Genomic DNA, 18,122 nt, shown 5'->3' with positions numbered 1-18,122 from the left:
AGCCAGGACAGGATGACAAAGATTTCTACTATTTGAAGGGATTGTGGCAATTACATTAGAGCCTTGTCCCTATGCTTCAACAAGGTTTGACATCGATTCACCCGGGATTGGCACCTGCATCTAATATGGTTTCCCCCTATGGTCCTCCAAACCACATGCCACCTTTATTGAATATACCACCTATGCAAGGTATGCAGAGCACTTTTCCACTCCCTCAACCCCTCGATGCTTCTACACTCAGGCTCCACCTCCATGCACCAAGAGTAGAGACCACCTCACCCTCCGACTCGCCCGTCCAATCGGCCCATTCTGGGAGTGGCTAATAAGTCCGGGCTGGAGGACAGCTTGTGACATTCCCCAATACAGTTCTCACGCACTGTGTTACAGTAAGCTCTTGAGCAGGCAACCAAGGAGGACCTCACAAGCGTTCTGGCTAAGGTGAACATAAAGGTTCCGACTTTCAGAGGACTCTTCATTGAGGATGTAGACGACCATGCTAGGAGATTTGTATCCCTTTGCAAGGGTGGTAGCCTCAACAAAGAAGACTCCTACCTAGTGCTCTTTCCGTCAACCTTGGATGGCTTTAGCATCCTCATCAGGAATGCCCGCTTCCAGCTTATTGCCGCTTCTGTGAGAAGCCAGGACATGATGACAAAGATTTGCTACTATTGAAGGGATTGTGGCAATTACATTAGAGCCTTGTCCCTATGCTTCAACAAGGTTTGACATCGATTCACCCGGGATTGGCACCTGCATCTAATATGGTTTCCCACTATGGTCCTCCAAACCACATGCCACCTTTATTGAATATACCACCTATGCAAGGTATGCAGAGCACTGTTCCACTCCCTTAGCCCCTCGATGCTTCTACACTCAGCCTCCACCTCCATGCAACAAGAGTAGAGACCACCTCACCCTCCGACTTGCCCGTCCAATTGGCCCATTTTGTGCTACAGATGTGGGGAATATGGGCATTTCCGAAGGAAATGCCCTTTGCCTAAAGGGTCTCCTCCTTGCCGTCATTGCCCCGAGGCTAAGGATCAGTACGTTAAGAATTGTACCAAGCAACGGGCATCCATGTCTTTGAGTCTGTTTCCGAACCAGCAAGAGTTCACATTCCAAAGATCAACTTGATAGCGGTAAGCACCATCCCTCAGCTGTCACCTGCTACGCATGTGGTTACCCCTAAGGATAGGCTGCAGCAAGTGGAGGAGCCCGCTGATGTCCTCACTCGAGCACAAAGAGTGGCCCTCGGCCTAAGCCTTCCAAAAGTTCTAACTCTTCCATCCCTACTTCCACAACCTAGTCTACCTGCAACAACTGACAGGCCACCCACTCGTGCCAATGGCCAACCAACCTCCAGGCTATCTGATATTGATGGGGTCTTTTTGGAAGCAATGGCTGACTTGTAGTAGGTCAAGGTACCAGAGAAAGCCCTGATCGAAGGAGAAAAGCCTATAACATAGACTATCTTGAAGAACACCTTTCAGCAAGTGTCACTTTACGACATGCTCCGGCTGGATGCAAATCTTCGAAGCGACACAGTTACAGTCATTCAATCTCTGTATCCTAGTGTAGGGTCCAGTGGCGGGCACCTCCCAATGTAGCCCTCAGAGTCCTACATGATCTCTTAGCTTGGTGCTCCTCTCACTGATTACAGGAGTCCTCTTCTAACTGTGTCTATTCTGGGGTAACAATTTTCCTTTGTAATAGTGGATGGTGGATCTGGCATCAACCTGATTCCTGAGTTCACTATGTTGGCTTTGGGTGTGCAGCCTACCCTACCTACTCCCTTCACAGCTACATTGGCCGATCATAGGACAGTCTACCCATTGGGCATAGTGGACAAGGTGCCTATGCAGGTACAAGACTTCACCTTTAGCTTGGATTTTGTTGTGGTACGTCTTCCCCAGGTTGAGGGAGGATTTCCCTTGCTCATCGGTAGACCATGGCTGCGTCACGCTAAAGCACTGTATGATTGGGGAAATGACGCAATGTGGATACATACGCTTGGCTCCCCAATGAAACCCATTCGACTTGAAGGAGGCATGGATCCAGTGGTGCAACATAGTTCCTTTTCAATGGAGTGCAACCCTGAACTGGAACAACCTACTCCACCTGACGGGTTAGAAGTTTGGTGGAGTGGCTGGAAGCTACGAAGTCTATGCCTTGTTATGGGGTTTGTATTCAATTTTTGCCTGCAGATACTCACATCTCCCATGTATCTACAATAGCTGAGCCCGGTGAGTCACCTCCGCCAATAGCAAGTGTGGAGGTCACAGAGGCTGATAACTCCGCTTCTCCCTTGGTGGAAGCCTTTGGACTTGGTGAGCCTACAAACCATAGAGGAAAAAAATCTCCTTTACAGAAGTTAGCCCAATCCTCAACCTACTTTGTGTCTAATGCCCTATCATTCTCCGAGCTTCCCCAAAGATGGCCAAAAGGAGTAGCTCGGGATGTCTATATGCCCCGCAAAGCACACCTACAGAAATATCTTCTTCAGCCGTGACCTCTCCAGACCCAGCCAAAGAAGTCAACATGGTAGAAGCTGACAAACCCCAGCCCATTCTTTTGGTTGTATGGCTGTGGGATCACTCGGCGTTGCTAAACCAGGTACATTTATCAAAGTGGGAAATTGAAGATCCATATTCCCATAACGTTTTTTGTGTTCAAATAGACCCAGATTTGGAGGTAGTTTCCATCAATCAAGAAGGTCATTGTATTAAGGATCAGTGGTTGGTGGTGCCGAGCTTTGGATGTGCCCAGGAGAAGACTATTGCCATGGACAAGAGCATTCTGTCAGCCAATCTGAGTCCTCTTGTTGGTGTAGCTGCACTAGTATCGTAGGATGATTCTCTATTCTTTGTTGGTGGAAATTTTGGGTTTCTTCACACATGCCCACATCATCTCACCCCCTCTCACTCTCCCCCTACCCACTCCCTCTCACCCCCTACCCCTCTCCTCCTCGCCCCTACCCACTCCCCTCCCATCTCTCGCCCCTACCCACCCCTAGACCACCCTCCCTTGCCCCTATCCTCTCCCCCTCGTCCCTACCCACCCCCCAGACCAATCCTCCCCTCCCCTCCCCCACCCGTGCCCACCCCCCTTGTCCACTCTTTACCCTCGCCTCTACCCACCCCCTAGTTCACTCGCCCCTACTCTCTCTCTCTCTCTCTCTCTCTCTCTCCCCCTAGTTCACTCGCCCCTACTCTCTCTCTCTCTCTCTCTCTCTCTCTCTCTCTCTCTTTAATGCGCACAAGGTCACATATGCTCAAATAGAAACAGAGGGCTGTCTGAAAATTGATGCTTCTAAATGGATATGCACATCATGTACAATGCAAGCTCCCAAAGATGAAGCACATGTGACATTGGAATGCCCAGAATACGCTCTCATCCGGGCTAATTTTCAACCACTTCTAAGCGGTGGTTCTACCTTTGCGGACCTATTATCCAAGACAGACCCCTCCCCTACAGCTCTCGGAACATACCTGACCCGCATACTTCAGCATCAAAAGACACTCATAGGAACACAAAAAGAGAATAACACACACCACACCATACACCCCCGTGAGGGGAGACTATGTATCACTTTGAGGTCCCATGGGTCATTTCTGGCCCCCCGTGGACGTTAATACCAAATCAAATCAAATCAAATCTCTCTCTCTCTCTCTCTCTCTCTCTCTCTCTCTCTCTCCCCCCCCCCCTACCCACCCCCTCCCTCCCTCCCCCTCACCGCTACCCACCCCCTCCACCCCAACCACTTCCTCTCCTACTTCGTCCCTACCCACCCTAATTAAAAAATCACCCTATTGGTGTGCATATATTCCTCCTTTTTTGCTGGAGTTTTGGTGGTGTTGCCTGACAGGAATGGCCTGAGTCTCTTCTTCTGGTATTGAGAGGTGATGACCACCTTGCCTGACAGGAATGGCCACTTTCTCTTCTTCTGCTTTTAAGTGGTGGTGATCACCTTGTTGGACATTTATGGTAGCTATATCTTCTTCTTGCTTCTAAATGTGTACTTGCCCTCTCTCCTTACCATTTGGGATTGTCGTTTCTTTAAGTTAACTTTGTCCCTTCTCAGTTTCAGTGTTATCTCTCACCGAGACGGTGAGCGGTCGCGGGCATTCTGCAGCAGGGCTACAGTGTCATTGGCACGTGACATGCAGTCAATTACAATTAGTATGGAGTTCCGTCTAGGCAGTGACACGTGGCAGTGATACGGGTGGTGGTCTAGTGGACACCGCCACTACCACAGTTTCGAGATAGACTTAAGATATTTTGCTAGCGGTTGTTGGCTCTTTATCATTGTATATATGTGTGGTTGGTTTCAATCGCCGGATATCATCATGCATTTTCTATGGTCTAGCGTCTTGAATCTTGAGTCTAGCACCGCACATCTGCACTCTTCCTGCACATGGGAGCCTCGACACCCCCATTGTACCTGTGAGTCCTGGGCTTGGAGCTGTGTGTGCTACCGGCCAGAGTCTTGTATGGTTCTATGAGCTCTTCGAGTTCCATGATGTTTTGTCACTTGTGTCTATTTGCTATGTCTTTTGAGTTGCTGGTTCGTTGCTGTGCTGTGTTTTCTTTTTGTTGGTGTGAGATTTCATGCATATTGCACTGAGGAGCACCCACTCTAGAGAGCACGACATGCTTTCCCTGCTACAACAGCCACAAGGAAACCCTCACTCACACGATCTAGACGGGAAAACCCAGGAGATGACCTCCAAAACTCCCATCCAAAGTTCTTCCCCTCTTTTTCTTGGGGTTGATTTGTGGTTGCTTGTTTACAGATTTCCAACTTGTAGAAACTGTTGAACCTACCATAGGAAGTCTTAATTAGAGGTTGACTAGGCCAGAAGGAATGACTTTCATAGTTGTCCACATTCATTGATGTAAACATTGCCTTGATTATGTTGTTGCACATAAGTTCATGACCTACCATGTGCAACGGAATGGAAATGGTGAAGATCTAGCCTTAACACTTCCACAAATCTTTACTTCTTTCCTTGCTTTGATGTGTGCTACTTACCACAAATGATGCTTCCTTTTAGAGAGATAATGAGGGAGAGAGGTAGAGATGTGTAGAGAGAGAGAGAAATGAAATGAAATGAAATGAAATGTTATATTAACGTCTTCAAAAGGCCAAAATGACCTATGAGACCAATCAGTTACAAAATAGTGAATCTAATACCATGTCTGGGTACAAAAGAACTAGAAAAGAACTAGAAGTGGAACAAAATACTACTACTACTACTACAATCTAAAACTACGTGGGTGTAGCAGCTGATACAATAGGTACCCGGTAAACTGGATGTAACAGTGTGTGACACAAAGATAGAAGAAATGGTGAGGATCCATCCTCATCTGCACTCTGGATGTCGAGAGAGTATGGCTCGAATCTTCTGTTGTAGTCTCCGTCGATGCTGTGTAGCTCCTCTCCTCAGTCGCGGTCGTCTGTATCTCTGTAGCTCCAATGCTCGGTCGATGAGAGAGAGAGAGAGAGAGAGAGAGAGAGAGAGAGAGAGAGAGAGAGAATGACACACGATGAGGTCTCAACCAACCCTTTCAAGGGCCCCCTACACCGTTGCCGATGTGGTATTTGCTTTTGATTGCGCAAAACGATGTATACACATGCAATACCTCAAGTGAAGATTCTATTGACTCGAATGGGGAATGTCGTCGTGGTAACTCTTCAAAATGAAGCACCTCCGGGGCTGATTTGATGCACCAATGGATCCGTCTCGATGAGCGATTGCTAATGGCCACCAAGGGGTATATATTAGGTTAATCTGCGCTCTCAATGTGAGAGGAAACAAGGGCTGAAAGCTGGCTGCAAAAATGCAGGTCTGGCTGCCAAAACGCAGCCGATCTGATGCGTTGAGCAGGGCTGAAAACGCAAATGATGATGGAGCCAATGATGGACAGCAATGGAAGCACTTGATGTAGAGAGGGGAATGGCCAAGGAGAGGCTCAATGGGCTGCCGAAGGTCCGAGCTGCAACAGGAAAGATAGTTTTGCAGATCCATGCGATCTCCAGGGAGGAAGAGGGCTAAAGAGTGAAACGTTCGGCCGATTTGTTGCTTGTACAAATGCTAGGCTGATCTACGATGCTGGGAGCAAAAACGCTAGACAGGCTGATTTGAAAACGCTAGGGTTGGATTTTTGCTAGTCTACACTTATGTTAGAATGCTGGCTCATGTGCTCCATTTACAGGACTTTTTAATCAAGTTGGGAATTTTATGTCAAGTCGGGAAAAATGTGCAAATGTGCGCACACGGGAGTTTTTTGATGATAACTCACTATTCTATGACCCATTTGACGAACCAACTGGACCGACAGGTTTCTAACCTAGACCTACATGATCGTCATGTCAGATGCCCACCAAAGTGTAATAACATCTGCCAAAACGCTTGTACAAACCTTTCCAACTGACTTGTCTGGACATGTAGGTCCTGCGAACAGGCTTACAAAATTGCCAGTTTCCTCCTAGGATTCTACACACTCCTAGGATTCTACACACTTCTATCTAGAGATAGGTGCAAAATTGGCTCTGGAAGTCAATGAAGCATGTCCACGTGGCACATAGAGCCATGTGTACGTGACATCCCCTCCTGCTTAAGGGAGGTACGGGTACCGAGTTGCATCGCCTCCTTGTATGGGGCTAGCAAATCTGGATAGTTGCTGATAGCAGCTATATGTGTCCCTGGATCCTTGAACATCAAAAGTATTGCCTTGCCTTCTTCTTATTTGCAAATTGGAATCGAAGCAATTGAATACGCTTCGACTTGATGACTTTGACTGGAACAATGATCTCTGATGGTTTTTCTTTTGGATTGCTCCTTGGAAGTCCACCCTTGTGGCGGGAACCCTTCAGGTCGTTTGTGGAAACTCTCTGTGCTTCTTGTAGACGCTCCAAAGGAACGGCAATGCGAGGTATCGGCTTCGAAAATTTGACCATCCTTATCTTGAGTGCCCTGAAATCCACAAAAAAATGAAATGAGTTTAGTTTCTTACGAGCAAAGAGAACTAGTAACCAAAAAGACCATACCTTGGGAGGAGTCTCCTAAACAAGAACTCGCATGGTTCTAGCTTCTCTTTATCCAGTTTATGGAAATGAGAGAAAATTTTACCTACGTGTTCTGCATCATGGAATTGGTTGAAGACAATGTCCATAGGTGGATGGGGATGGTGTGTAGAGAAATGATGATTCTGGGTAAGCACGAAATTGACCTTGAGAAATAGTTCACTATACCTGTCAGGAATACCCAAAGGTCGATGTCGAATTGACCCGAATGACCGAGTCCGGCACTCCACGATGTAGTTTCTTGCTAGCGTGGACATTACCTCGATTCATTCTGATGGTAACGGGCTGGAAAACATTTTCTGTCATGTGAAGAGAGGAGGTATCCCAATCCGTGGCTTGAAATTGCGAAACGACTTAATGCCCAAAATAATATCACATCCACTTAATTTACCAACCACAAATTGACTAGTAAATTGAACTTGTTGAATGTCAAGATCTACATGGTAACATGCAAGAGAGACACAAGAATGAGAATTCCATCACCGGGCGGGTGGAAATAATAGTAGGCGAGAGATGGGAACATGTCATGATGGCCTCACTAATGATGTCCTGTGTGCTACCAGAGTCAAATAACACAACCACTTTTTGACCTTTAATTTATCCATAGCATTTTATGAGTTTCTCATCATTAAAAGTCCCCTCCTGCTTAGCTTCTTGCTCTACCACACTCATAGCATTCACTTGAGGGGTGACGCAGTAGCGAGTTCATTTTTAGTTTCTTTCTTAGGACAATCCTTTTTCATATGACCTACTGTGTGACAACGGAAACACCTACGTTCTTTTGCATGTAATGCCTACTCTTCTCTACTCAATTGACCACCTACCATTCCTTGAGCAACTTTCTCATAAGGTGTGAGTTTAGGTTTATCAGGTTTTCCGTCACCCTTATTCTTATCTTTCACTCTTAGATTGAGATGAAGAATTTGGAGAGTTCTTGATATTGTTACTATTCCCATTAGAATTTTTGTCCTTGTCTTGGGAGTCGTCATGAGAGGGAGAGTTACCATTATCATGGGCCGTCTTGAGCTTACCCTTGTTGTACTTCATCTCTTAAAGTTGAGCCAAGCGTATAGCCTCTTGTAATGTCTTCGGATCACTAGCTTCCACGTCAAACTTGATTGTGTGGTCCAATCCAAAGAGAGAGGCCTCCAACCTTTCCTCGTCCGATTTCCTCAATTGTCCACCTAACTAGAGCACACGGTTAGCATACAACATCAGAGGTTTACCTTGTTGAGACAAAGCCCGAAAATCCTCCTTCAATCACTTCGGGTAGTGTGGAGGAAAGAAGTGAGTCTTTAGATCCTCCTCAAACTCCTCCCAACTAAGCTCGAGAGGGGGAACAAGGAGAGACTCCGAATGGGCCGCCTTGTGGGTGTCCTCCTCCATCCACTCATCCTTCCAAGTGAGAGCATCACCCGTGAGATGTATGGAAGCCAAGAGAACTTTGTTTTTATCAGACGTTTTAACAACCGCAAAATAAGATGTAAATTGATGCAACCAAGAATAGATGACAATAGCATCAATTTAACCATCGTACTTACGTAATCATCTCGAGAATTGGTTCATTGTTGGTTCGCGTAGCGTTGGTCGCCTCTGTGATGGTCTTGGCAAGCTTTTCATAATCCGGCTCCAATGAAGGGGTAACAGAATTGGACCACGAGAGATGTGATGAGATCACGCATGGTTGCCCTCTCTTGCCTACAAGCCTCGGAGCCTTGCGCTCCCATCTAGGAGCCTCGGTTTCGGCCGCCTATCAACGTTTCTTCGCTCTCCCGCTTCCACACGCTCTTATCGGCGTGCCTCTTCTTGCTGTATCATCATCTCCATCATCATCCGCATCATGGAATCCATGGGATTGGGTGGCAAGGATGGAGGGGTAGGGGGAGGACTACGTGGAGGATCCAAAGGGGGAACTTGTTCGCCTTTTGAATTAGGGGAGGTCTCCATACCACTACAAGTCTTGACAATGCAAGGATTTCTGCTCTTGGTTCAAGGAAGGTTGTAGACTTATCTGTGGGACACTATCTACCCCCTTGTCGGTGCACCACGCATGCAACACTCGACATACAATTGGTTGCTATTTTTCGATGCTCAAGGTGTGTGATTCCACACCCTATGGCAGGTTTGGTGTTCCAAGAGTGGGAGGAATATCACCGAAGCGTTGCAAAACACAACTGAAAAGACGAGAGAAAAACCTTTTTGGGGATTAGTGGATTAGTGCAAAATCTTCAAAGCTTTGATACCAATGTCAAGTGCAACGGAATTGAAATGGTGACGATCTAGAATTTACACTTCCAAAAATCTTTACTTTTTTCCTTGCCTTGATGTGTGCTGCTTAGCATGAATTATGGTTCCTTTTAGAGAGAGAATGAGAGAGAGAGGTAGAGATGTGTAGAGGAAGTGAGTGTGAAGAGGAGAATGACACTCGATGTGGGTCCCAACCAACCCTTTCAAGGGCCCTCCACATTGTTGTCGATGTGGTATTCGCTTTTGATTGTGTAAATGGAATGTACACACATGCAAATGTAAATGGAATCTCTACTGACTCGAATGGGGAATGTCACCGCAGTAACTCTTCAAAACGAAGCAACTCCGGGGCTGATTCGATACACCAATGGAGCGGTCTCGATGAGGGATTGCTGATGGCCACCAAGGGGTAGATCTGGGGTTGATTTGCGCTCCCGATGTGAGAGGAAACAAGGGCGGAAAGCTGGCGGCAAAAACGCAGGTTTGGCTGCCAAAACACAGGCAGGGCTGAAAATGCAGATGATGATGGACCTCAAACCAATGGCTTCAAGTGGTTAGACCTGCAAGAAACTTCTTCTGGAATTAGCTTTTGCTCTTCTCCCAAATACAAACCATCACCTTTGGAAGCTGAGGCCCCTTTAAGCAAGCATAATCAGAGAAGCAAGGAAGTGGCAAAACTTCAAGAATAGGAAACAACGTACATTTGGAAGTAAAGAGTGTGCAATGATAGTTGTGCTAGCTGTGCTTTCCAAGTCTACTTATCACTGGACTCTAGCTACTGCCTCTTGCCTTTAGGTAGGAGCTACTTAAAGTTTAAACAACTCAATTAAGAAAAAACTTCTCATTCCTGGTGGGGATGAACCCTCAATTAGTTGCAATGCTTTGCTCTGCTAGTTTGTGTGCCTTGTTATGGATGTTATTGGCTGCCCTCTTAAAGATGGATAGATTTAAAATGTGTCATTTGGATGGTTATCTCGAAACTACATCTGAAGTGGACATGGATCAGGGCCTCATATGCATCGAGGATGAAATGGCTCACTTTTTGAGACATTTTCGACACACTCAAAGGACTGTTTTATTAGACGCCCTACTTACATGGATACACACCACTCACAAGATATTAGGAATGCTATTGGAGAGATATGTGCCTCCTCACAGGCTCTAGATTGGAGACAGGTAGATATCAGGGCACATCATGGGAGAATTCTGAATCACAAATGCCAGATGTGTCATCAGCAGTGGAGGTAGAGCACTATATATGCCGTTGTACTGTTTAGGGGAAGGTACGAAGGCTTCGGGCCATTGTGTCGAATCATGTCTTTGAGGATCAGAGGTGGCTTAGGCTCTCTTTAGTGGAGCTCAAGCGTCACAGAGAGACTTGCTTGAGGGATGGGAACATGGCTGGCTCATGATGCCAACAGAATGCAGAGAGTCCTTGCAAACTTTTTTTAGCCAGTTTTACAGCTCCATGAGCCTCTACTTCCTAACCTTTCATAGGCGCCGCTCAAAAGGCGTTATATTGGAAAGGGTTATTGCCATTTCTAGAACGAAGCATCCACAATCGAGAGCAGCTTGCTTACAACTTCCTTACCGTCACTAGATTCGAGCCATCTTTTGCCCATCAATCAGAGTAGTACACGACGACCATGTCCCTGCTTCTTGAGCCAACCCCTAGAGCTACTGTGCTAAGTAGAGACAACTCCTAGATCCAAGTTTGTATAATGGAATGCACAAAAGGAGAGAAATGTGTCAGTGACAGAGGCACCACGCGTCATACTACTCCTAGGCTACATGTCAATGCCACCAAATGCCAGGGAAACGGCCCGAACAGCCGGATGCTCCTTGTACAAGCCATTATGGAAAACGTGTTATGCAGGGGTTCTAATTGCTCTAATGGATCTGTCGGGACATGAAAATCTTACACACAGGCTCACAAAGGTGGTGCTAGCAGATCCCCTAGGCTTACCTAATCTCTTGGCCGTTGTAGCATGTCCACATGGCACGTTGAAGCCATGCATGAGACAATTCGGCTGTCACAAAGTGATGATGTGGCATGACCGGATTGGATGGGAAGAAAGGAGAAAGAGCAGAGCTGGAATTGAACTGGAAAGGACCCACATCTGAGCCGAGCCACACATGAAACCTGGCCGGAACCCCGGCGGGATTCACGGCATGGGGAGCCGTACATAATTGAAAAAGATGGTCAAAATTTAAAAACTCTTTAATGTCCATTACAACACTCCAAAACTGGTATACTTACCCCTTTTTGATTGTGCACAATCCAGCATAGGTTAATCCTCCGTTGTGGCATATGTTCACAAACCAATGTTTAGAATCCCTAGATGTAGATTCACACAGACACATACAAAATAGAACTACTGATTTGAAACGTGTGTTTATGTGTCTTGAGAACTCATCTTTGTTATTGTGCTTATTCTTTCTCGCATCTTCCATTGGGTCTGGCTATTGTGTATTGCTTTGTGTGGGCTACCCAGTATTTCCTTTACAATGCCCTAGTCAATTTTGATGCATCAAGAATACCTTTTTAAAATTTCTTGGTAATATCTTTCTAATAGGTCTTTTATTTTTGCAAAAGAAGATCCTTCTATCAATTTTAAAACCTGCTAAAGAGGATCCTTCTATTAGCTTTAAACTACCCAATGGGCTACTTTTCCCCTATCAAGTGTGTACTCTGTACATTAAAGGAGGAGAAGGGGGGAGGCTCTCAAAATGAGTGAACGATGTACAAGCGGACAAATAACAAAATAAAAGGGGGCAAGAGCCACAAAAAGGTGTCCTGTAATGCCATTGAACATCATGATTCACGGTGAAGAAAGGTCATGGCCAGCACATCTTAATGAATGCCTGGGGCCTTCTCTCAACCCTTTCGGAGTTGGCTTTGATGCTATTGTATCGTCCTTTGAGTGTGTGAATCAGCTCCAATCAGAAGGCTGATACTGTGTAAAGGATGGCCTCTACAACACCACCAAAAACCGAAAATTGAAGAGGATGGGAGATGCCACTCATAGCAGAGAATAAATTATGGTCTCCTCTTACCATAAAGCCACCAAAAACACAAAACTACACACACCTACACTTAAATAGGTAGAACTAGAACTAGGAGCCCTATGCACAGTTGTAACTTGTAGCTTCTCTGATGCATTCAATAGCTCAAATCACCAAGAAACCTCAATATTGAAGCATAACACTGAGCCCATATGATGAAATTTTAAGTGCTACTTTGGGTCTCAGGGAAACCCTTATGAACACAATTCACCAGAAGTGGCTTCAAAGACCTCACAATTATGCGTAGAATTGTAGCAAATTAAACCCAATTCATCACATATTAAAACACCAACTTTACTTCGGGGAAAAACTAAGAGAGAACTCTGAAACAGAGGTACAAAACATGGGAAAACATCAGCTCTTCCACACACCAAATAGGGTTCCTATGCACAAACCCTACCCTTGACTAGGAGTGGTACAGAGAGCAATACACAACATAGATTCCACAAATCAAACCATGTATGAAGAGAGGCTCAATTGCAGAGGAGAAAATTCTCATCCATCAGTTCAGAGAAGAGAGAAACACCCCCAACACAACTCTAAAGGCCCCACAAATTGCAACGCCAGCTCCTCTGCTTCCAAAAACCTCTACCCTTCACTGCAGCTAGGGCTGATTTCCCCTCTTGCTCTTCCCCAAAAACCCCACAATACTCACTACCAAAAACTAATAAAGGACTCACTTTGTCTCAGGTTGTCGATTTACTCCATCATTTTTTATGCCCACACACTCCCATGAACAAAAACAGCATAAAATAAACTACTCATGCAGCTTTCACCATGCATAGTGATACCCGGCAGCCACAACATATGCACACTTCCATGCATGATTTATATGTATGTGGGACTTCCAAAAGCATATCAAAACATTCCTTAGATTTATTGAGGTGTTGTAGAAACGAGTATCTTAGCAACCTCTTGGCAACCCATGACGCTTCCGCCACAACATTGCATGCCCCCTGTTATGCCCGCCCACCAGGAACTCCCTATTTGTCTTCACCAGCTGCTCACTGGTGCCTTTGCTAGGAGTTATGCTGATTTGCAGCAGCGCCTTCCTGGCATTGCACCATCCCTTTTCTCCCCACTATCTGCTGCTCCCTATCTTCTCTTTGTATCGTAAATGAGCCTCTGTAGGAATCTCTGTAGTCTCTGACCGTGACTATGTTATCGGATGTGTGGACAATATTCAAACTCCTGGACATCCCTTGCTCAAATACAAGGCATCTTTACAAGTGCTATCCGATATGTTATTGCTGCCTTTGTGATTTGCACCACATTGTTGTCCACCATTTTCTAGTTCAGGCTTCTTATAGCAGACATAAATACAGAATTTGGACAACGTGCTAATTTACTAACGTTTATATGGCTGCATACACTGACTGTGATTGGTCTGCACTTCAGTGAATTCTTGAATATGTTAAATATCTGCATATGCTTTTGATTTCCCATGACTAATCAGAATTTGGTGCAGACTATTGCAGATATATTACCAAGGGATCTTTTGAAATGGAAGCTGAAACTCCTGAAAGAAGCTGCATCCTACGCTAACTCTCGCCTACATGCTGTGAAAGTAGAGGTGCTGATTCTAGCCAGGTAATCCTTTCAGGGACTAATTTCATCAATCATGGACGTGTCACATGGATTAGTAATGATGTTTCAAAACACAATCATAAGTGCTTTGTATTTCAGCATCTTAAACCAGTAGAAATCAGCTCAATCTGTCAATAAAATTGCAAATGGGTGGGAAAAAAATGCTTTAAATTGGAGAGCAAGTAACTTTTCACACAGAGAGAGAGAGAGAAATGAAATGAAATGTCATATTAACATCTTCAAAAGGCCAAAGTAACCTATGAGACCAGAAAGTTACAAGGTGGTGGATCTGATACAAAGTCAGAGTAACAAAATAACAACGATACAAAACAAAGATATATATTATGGGATCCTAGGTTGGTCGATGTGAACTAAGCAAAATGGGCGGCTTGCTAGGATAGCTGAATCACCGGAGATCTAGCATCGGTCGTTGGCGGATCTCATCAATCTCCTCCATGGTTAGTAGTCTGACCGGGCGTCGTGCATGCCTGGCCTGAGTGCTCCGAATCTTCTGACGTAGCCTCCGTCGATGCTGTGTAGTCCTCCGCAGTCGTGGGCGCCTGGATTCCCCAGTTCAGTAACTCGGTCGATCAGTGTGCCTCTGGTGTGAGACGAGAGGGAGCTTGCTGTGGGAGTGGCTCCTGCGACTATCCCGTGTCTGCTCTGAAGAAGTCTGTGATCCGTCTTTGAGACTGGCTAGCCTCGCCACTCATCAGGCTATCTCTGTGTCTGCGCAGCTCGAGCAAGAACAAACCCAGGCATCTCTGATCCTCGTATCCCATGACTCTTGAGAGTGGTCCAAAACCCTCTCTGAACAAGCAAAGGAAGCGGCCTCGAATCTCGTAGTAGACGGGGCAGCGGCATGTGTAGTGCAACTCTGTCTCAGGCTCCATGTCACACAAGGGGCATGTCCTGGCCTCTGCTGGTACTCCGTTGTATCTCCCAGTCTCAATCCGTAGCTGGTGAGAAGATGTGCGTAACTGGCCAATAGCACATCGTATCCCATGAGACAAGTGGGTGTCCATGTATCTGGGTCTCGTCACAAACCCATTCCGTAAGCTGGAGAAGATGGTCTCTATAGAAAGCCATCTTCGTGCCCAATTCCTGTGCTGGCTGTATCCATGTCCTCCTGGTGTCTAGCTGGGTCAGGTCTTGGCGGATGAGCTTGGTGATCTCTGACTGTGTAAGAGTGAGAGATGGTGCATCCAATGAGTATTGGAATGGTGGCAGCCTGTCTATGCTGAACCCATGCGCCTGAAACCATGATGCCATCTCCCCATACCAGCATGCTGTATCTCCTTGCATGGCTAACTGTCGAGAGGACTCAAGTGCTATGCGAGCATATCTGTCTCTAGGAAGTTCCCATGTGCGGTTTATGAAGGAGAATGATCTGGTGAGCGCCTCGGCCCTCAACCACCAGTGGGGGGGGGGGGGCGCTAGCTCTGCTCGGATAATGGCCCGTGGTACTGATGCCTTGGCTCTAATGAGCCGCGAGATCATAGAGACGAGAGGTTTCTCCATGTTCCCCCATCCATCAGTGCGACCCGGCCCCCCGTGGTGATCCAATGAAGGTCCCCATATCTCAGCTCCATAGAGCAATGCAGAAGCCACCAAAGTGTTGAAGAGCCAGAGCTTCGTCCGGGGCTCCTGAAACTGAACCTGCGAACACATCCTCTTCAATCTACCCAATGCTGCGTGGGCTCTAGTCAGTCTGGTCTGTGCTGCTCTTTTGAGTGAGAATGCAGGTCTGCTAAAAACCACTCCAAGGTAAGTGTAAGCATCTGTGTACTCCACAGTCTTCTGGCCGTATGTGAATGTAGGTGCTGACCTCGTGATCCACTGTGGGGTGGTAACCTTGGTTTTACCAAGGTTGACAGACAAACCACTTTCATGGGCAAACCTATACAAAGCATCCAATTGACGTTGCATTCCTTCTGGAGATTTGGAGATCAACACAATATCATCAGCATATAACAAAATTGGAATCCATGTCCCTGCCAACTGTGCACCTCTATCACCATCGCTCTCAATGTAGTCAGAAACCTCATCCACATACATACCGAAAAGAGTAGGAGAGAGCGGGCAGCCCTGCTTCACCCCAATAGTGGAGTGAACTGGTGTAGAAAGTCCCTCGGGGGTGCGTACATGCCCTACTACTGATCTGTACAATGCCATGATCCCCCAAATGAGCTTTGTGGGTACTCCCATCTCCTGTAATCTGCGCATCAATCTAGCTCTGGGTACTGTGTCAAAAGCTTTGCAGAAGTCCACAAAGCTACAATAGATCTGTCTCCCATGAGATCTGCCCTCGTCGATGATGGCCCTGAGTGTCAAGATATGATCAAGAGTAGAGAAGCCTCTCTTGAACCGTGCCTGCCCAGCTGCACGCATTCCTTCCCTCTCTGCCCATCTACTCAGCTGTGGCTTAAGAATGGATGCATACAACCGTGCCAGTGTGTGTCCAATCATGATAGTGCGATAATTCCCAGGCTCCATGGGGTCTCCTGGCTTGAAGATAGGTACAATCGTAGATAGGCTCCAAGTGTCTGGTAGGCCCTCACACATGGCACGGTTAAACATAACTGCTGGAAGCTCTGCTAGTAGGTCTTTGGCATGCATGAAATGCTCAGCGACTAAGCCATCATGATCATATGCTCTGCCAGTCCTCATCAATGGCTTTCTTCATCATCTCAGCGGTGAAAAAAGCACGTGTGTGGGCATGGATGGGGGGGGTTGGGAAGGGGCGGCTGTCCAGGAACTGTGTACAAAGATGATGCGTACTGACCCCAGGTCTCTGTGGAGGTAACTGCAAGGAGGGGGGGGGGGGGGGGGGACTGCTCATGAAAGAGCCGCCACGCCTCACGCGAGTCCTGACTCAAGAATAGCTTGGTATAGATCCTGCTCGAGTCGAGCCAAAAAAGCCCTCTTTTTTCGCCGCACCAAGCGTCGGAAGTCAATCTGTGAGTGACGTCCCCCAAAAGCACCTCCCTCTGAAGTCTAGCTCTAGTCTAGCGACACTCCTCATCGTACCAGCTATTCTGAGGCATGCTCCCTGATCGGCGTCTCTGCTCAGGCTGGGTGTGTGGGTATGCCTCTGCTGCTGCATCATGTAATGTCTGTGTCAGTGTAGTAGTTAGCTCCTCCAGAGGTCGCCCCGGGTCCTCGATGCATAGGCGTCTGTAGATCCCGTCTATGTATACATAATCCGTTTCCCGTGTGAAGGTGTAGCGAGTAGGGGCTGTGTGCTACACTGAATTGGAAGGAGATGGTCATCGACACAGAGCATGATCCACTGCCACCCCGGCCGGGGTCTGGGCCCAACTGTGAGATCGTGGATACTAGAGATGAGATTCGGTTGTGCCATGACATAGTCCACTGTGCTGGCTTCATGTCTGTGTGGGAAGCATGTAAAACCTCCCGCAGCAGGAAACCTCTGTAGGCCATTCAAGATGGCCAATCCATGTGCGGTGCCCATGTCTATCAGGTGTCGCCCATACTCAGTATATTCCACATCGTGTGATAGTCTGGACAGGCCTGTCTCTACAACATCTAGCTCTCTCAGCATCTCCTCTGAAGTATCATAAAACACTGTCTGATGGTGGGCAGTCCTAGCATTGAAGTCCCCTAGAATGATAATGTCACCATCTCTAGAGAAGTCCCATATGTCATCATCCAAAATAGAAAAAGGGGACTGTCGTCTAGGTGATGCATAGACTGATGTACTCGGGGGAAAGTAGCAAATAGCAATGTAGAGATGTCTGCCTGTCTCTGCTTTTAATCTCACCCACATGTACCTAGCCTGTTCATCCCTACGGGCTATATGTATCAATGGCTGCAGATCCTCTCTAAATAACACTGCCACTCCCCCCCGAGCCCCGTCCTCTGTGCTCTGAGCATGTCTCCTTTCTGTAAGCTGTCTCCCACCTGTATCCACTGATGTGAGGCATGGATTGCCCAGGGGCCTGGTGTGTCTCACAGTAAAAGATGACGTCTCTTCCTGTAAAACTATCCTCAAAAGCACCCACATCAAGATGCATAGATCCATTACAGTTCCAAGCAGCCACTTTGAGTGTGGTCCCATAAGTCTGGCACCGTCATGTGGAGCGTTGCTCTAGTATTACCACTCTTCTATCTC

General features: G+C 46.8%; 1 protein-coding gene across 1 annotated transcript in view; it reads left to right on the top strand.

The window, feature by feature from the left end:
- LOC147418229 (phytyl ester synthase 1, chloroplastic-like) overlaps positions 1-18,122 on the top strand; it is a 177,919-nt gene that overhangs the window by 108,993 nt on the left and 50,804 nt on the right. Inside the window, exon 7 of the mRNA XM_086506917.1 lies at positions 13,869-13,990. Coding sequence (XP_086363043.1) covers positions 13,869-13,990 — 122 coding nt within the window. The remainder of the gene's footprint in view (positions 1-13,868; positions 13,991-18,122) is intronic.

This window comes from Adiantum capillus-veneris, chromosome 30 (genome assembly GCF_014529385.1).
Source record: "Adiantum capillus-veneris isolate H3 chromosome 30, ASM1452938v2, whole genome shotgun sequence".
Lineage (NCBI taxonomy): Eukaryota > Viridiplantae > Streptophyta > Polypodiopsida > Polypodiales > Pteridaceae > Adiantum > Adiantum capillus-veneris.
Note: the sequence above shows the minus strand (reverse complement) of the source record. Positions and strands in the feature narration are given on the sequence as shown.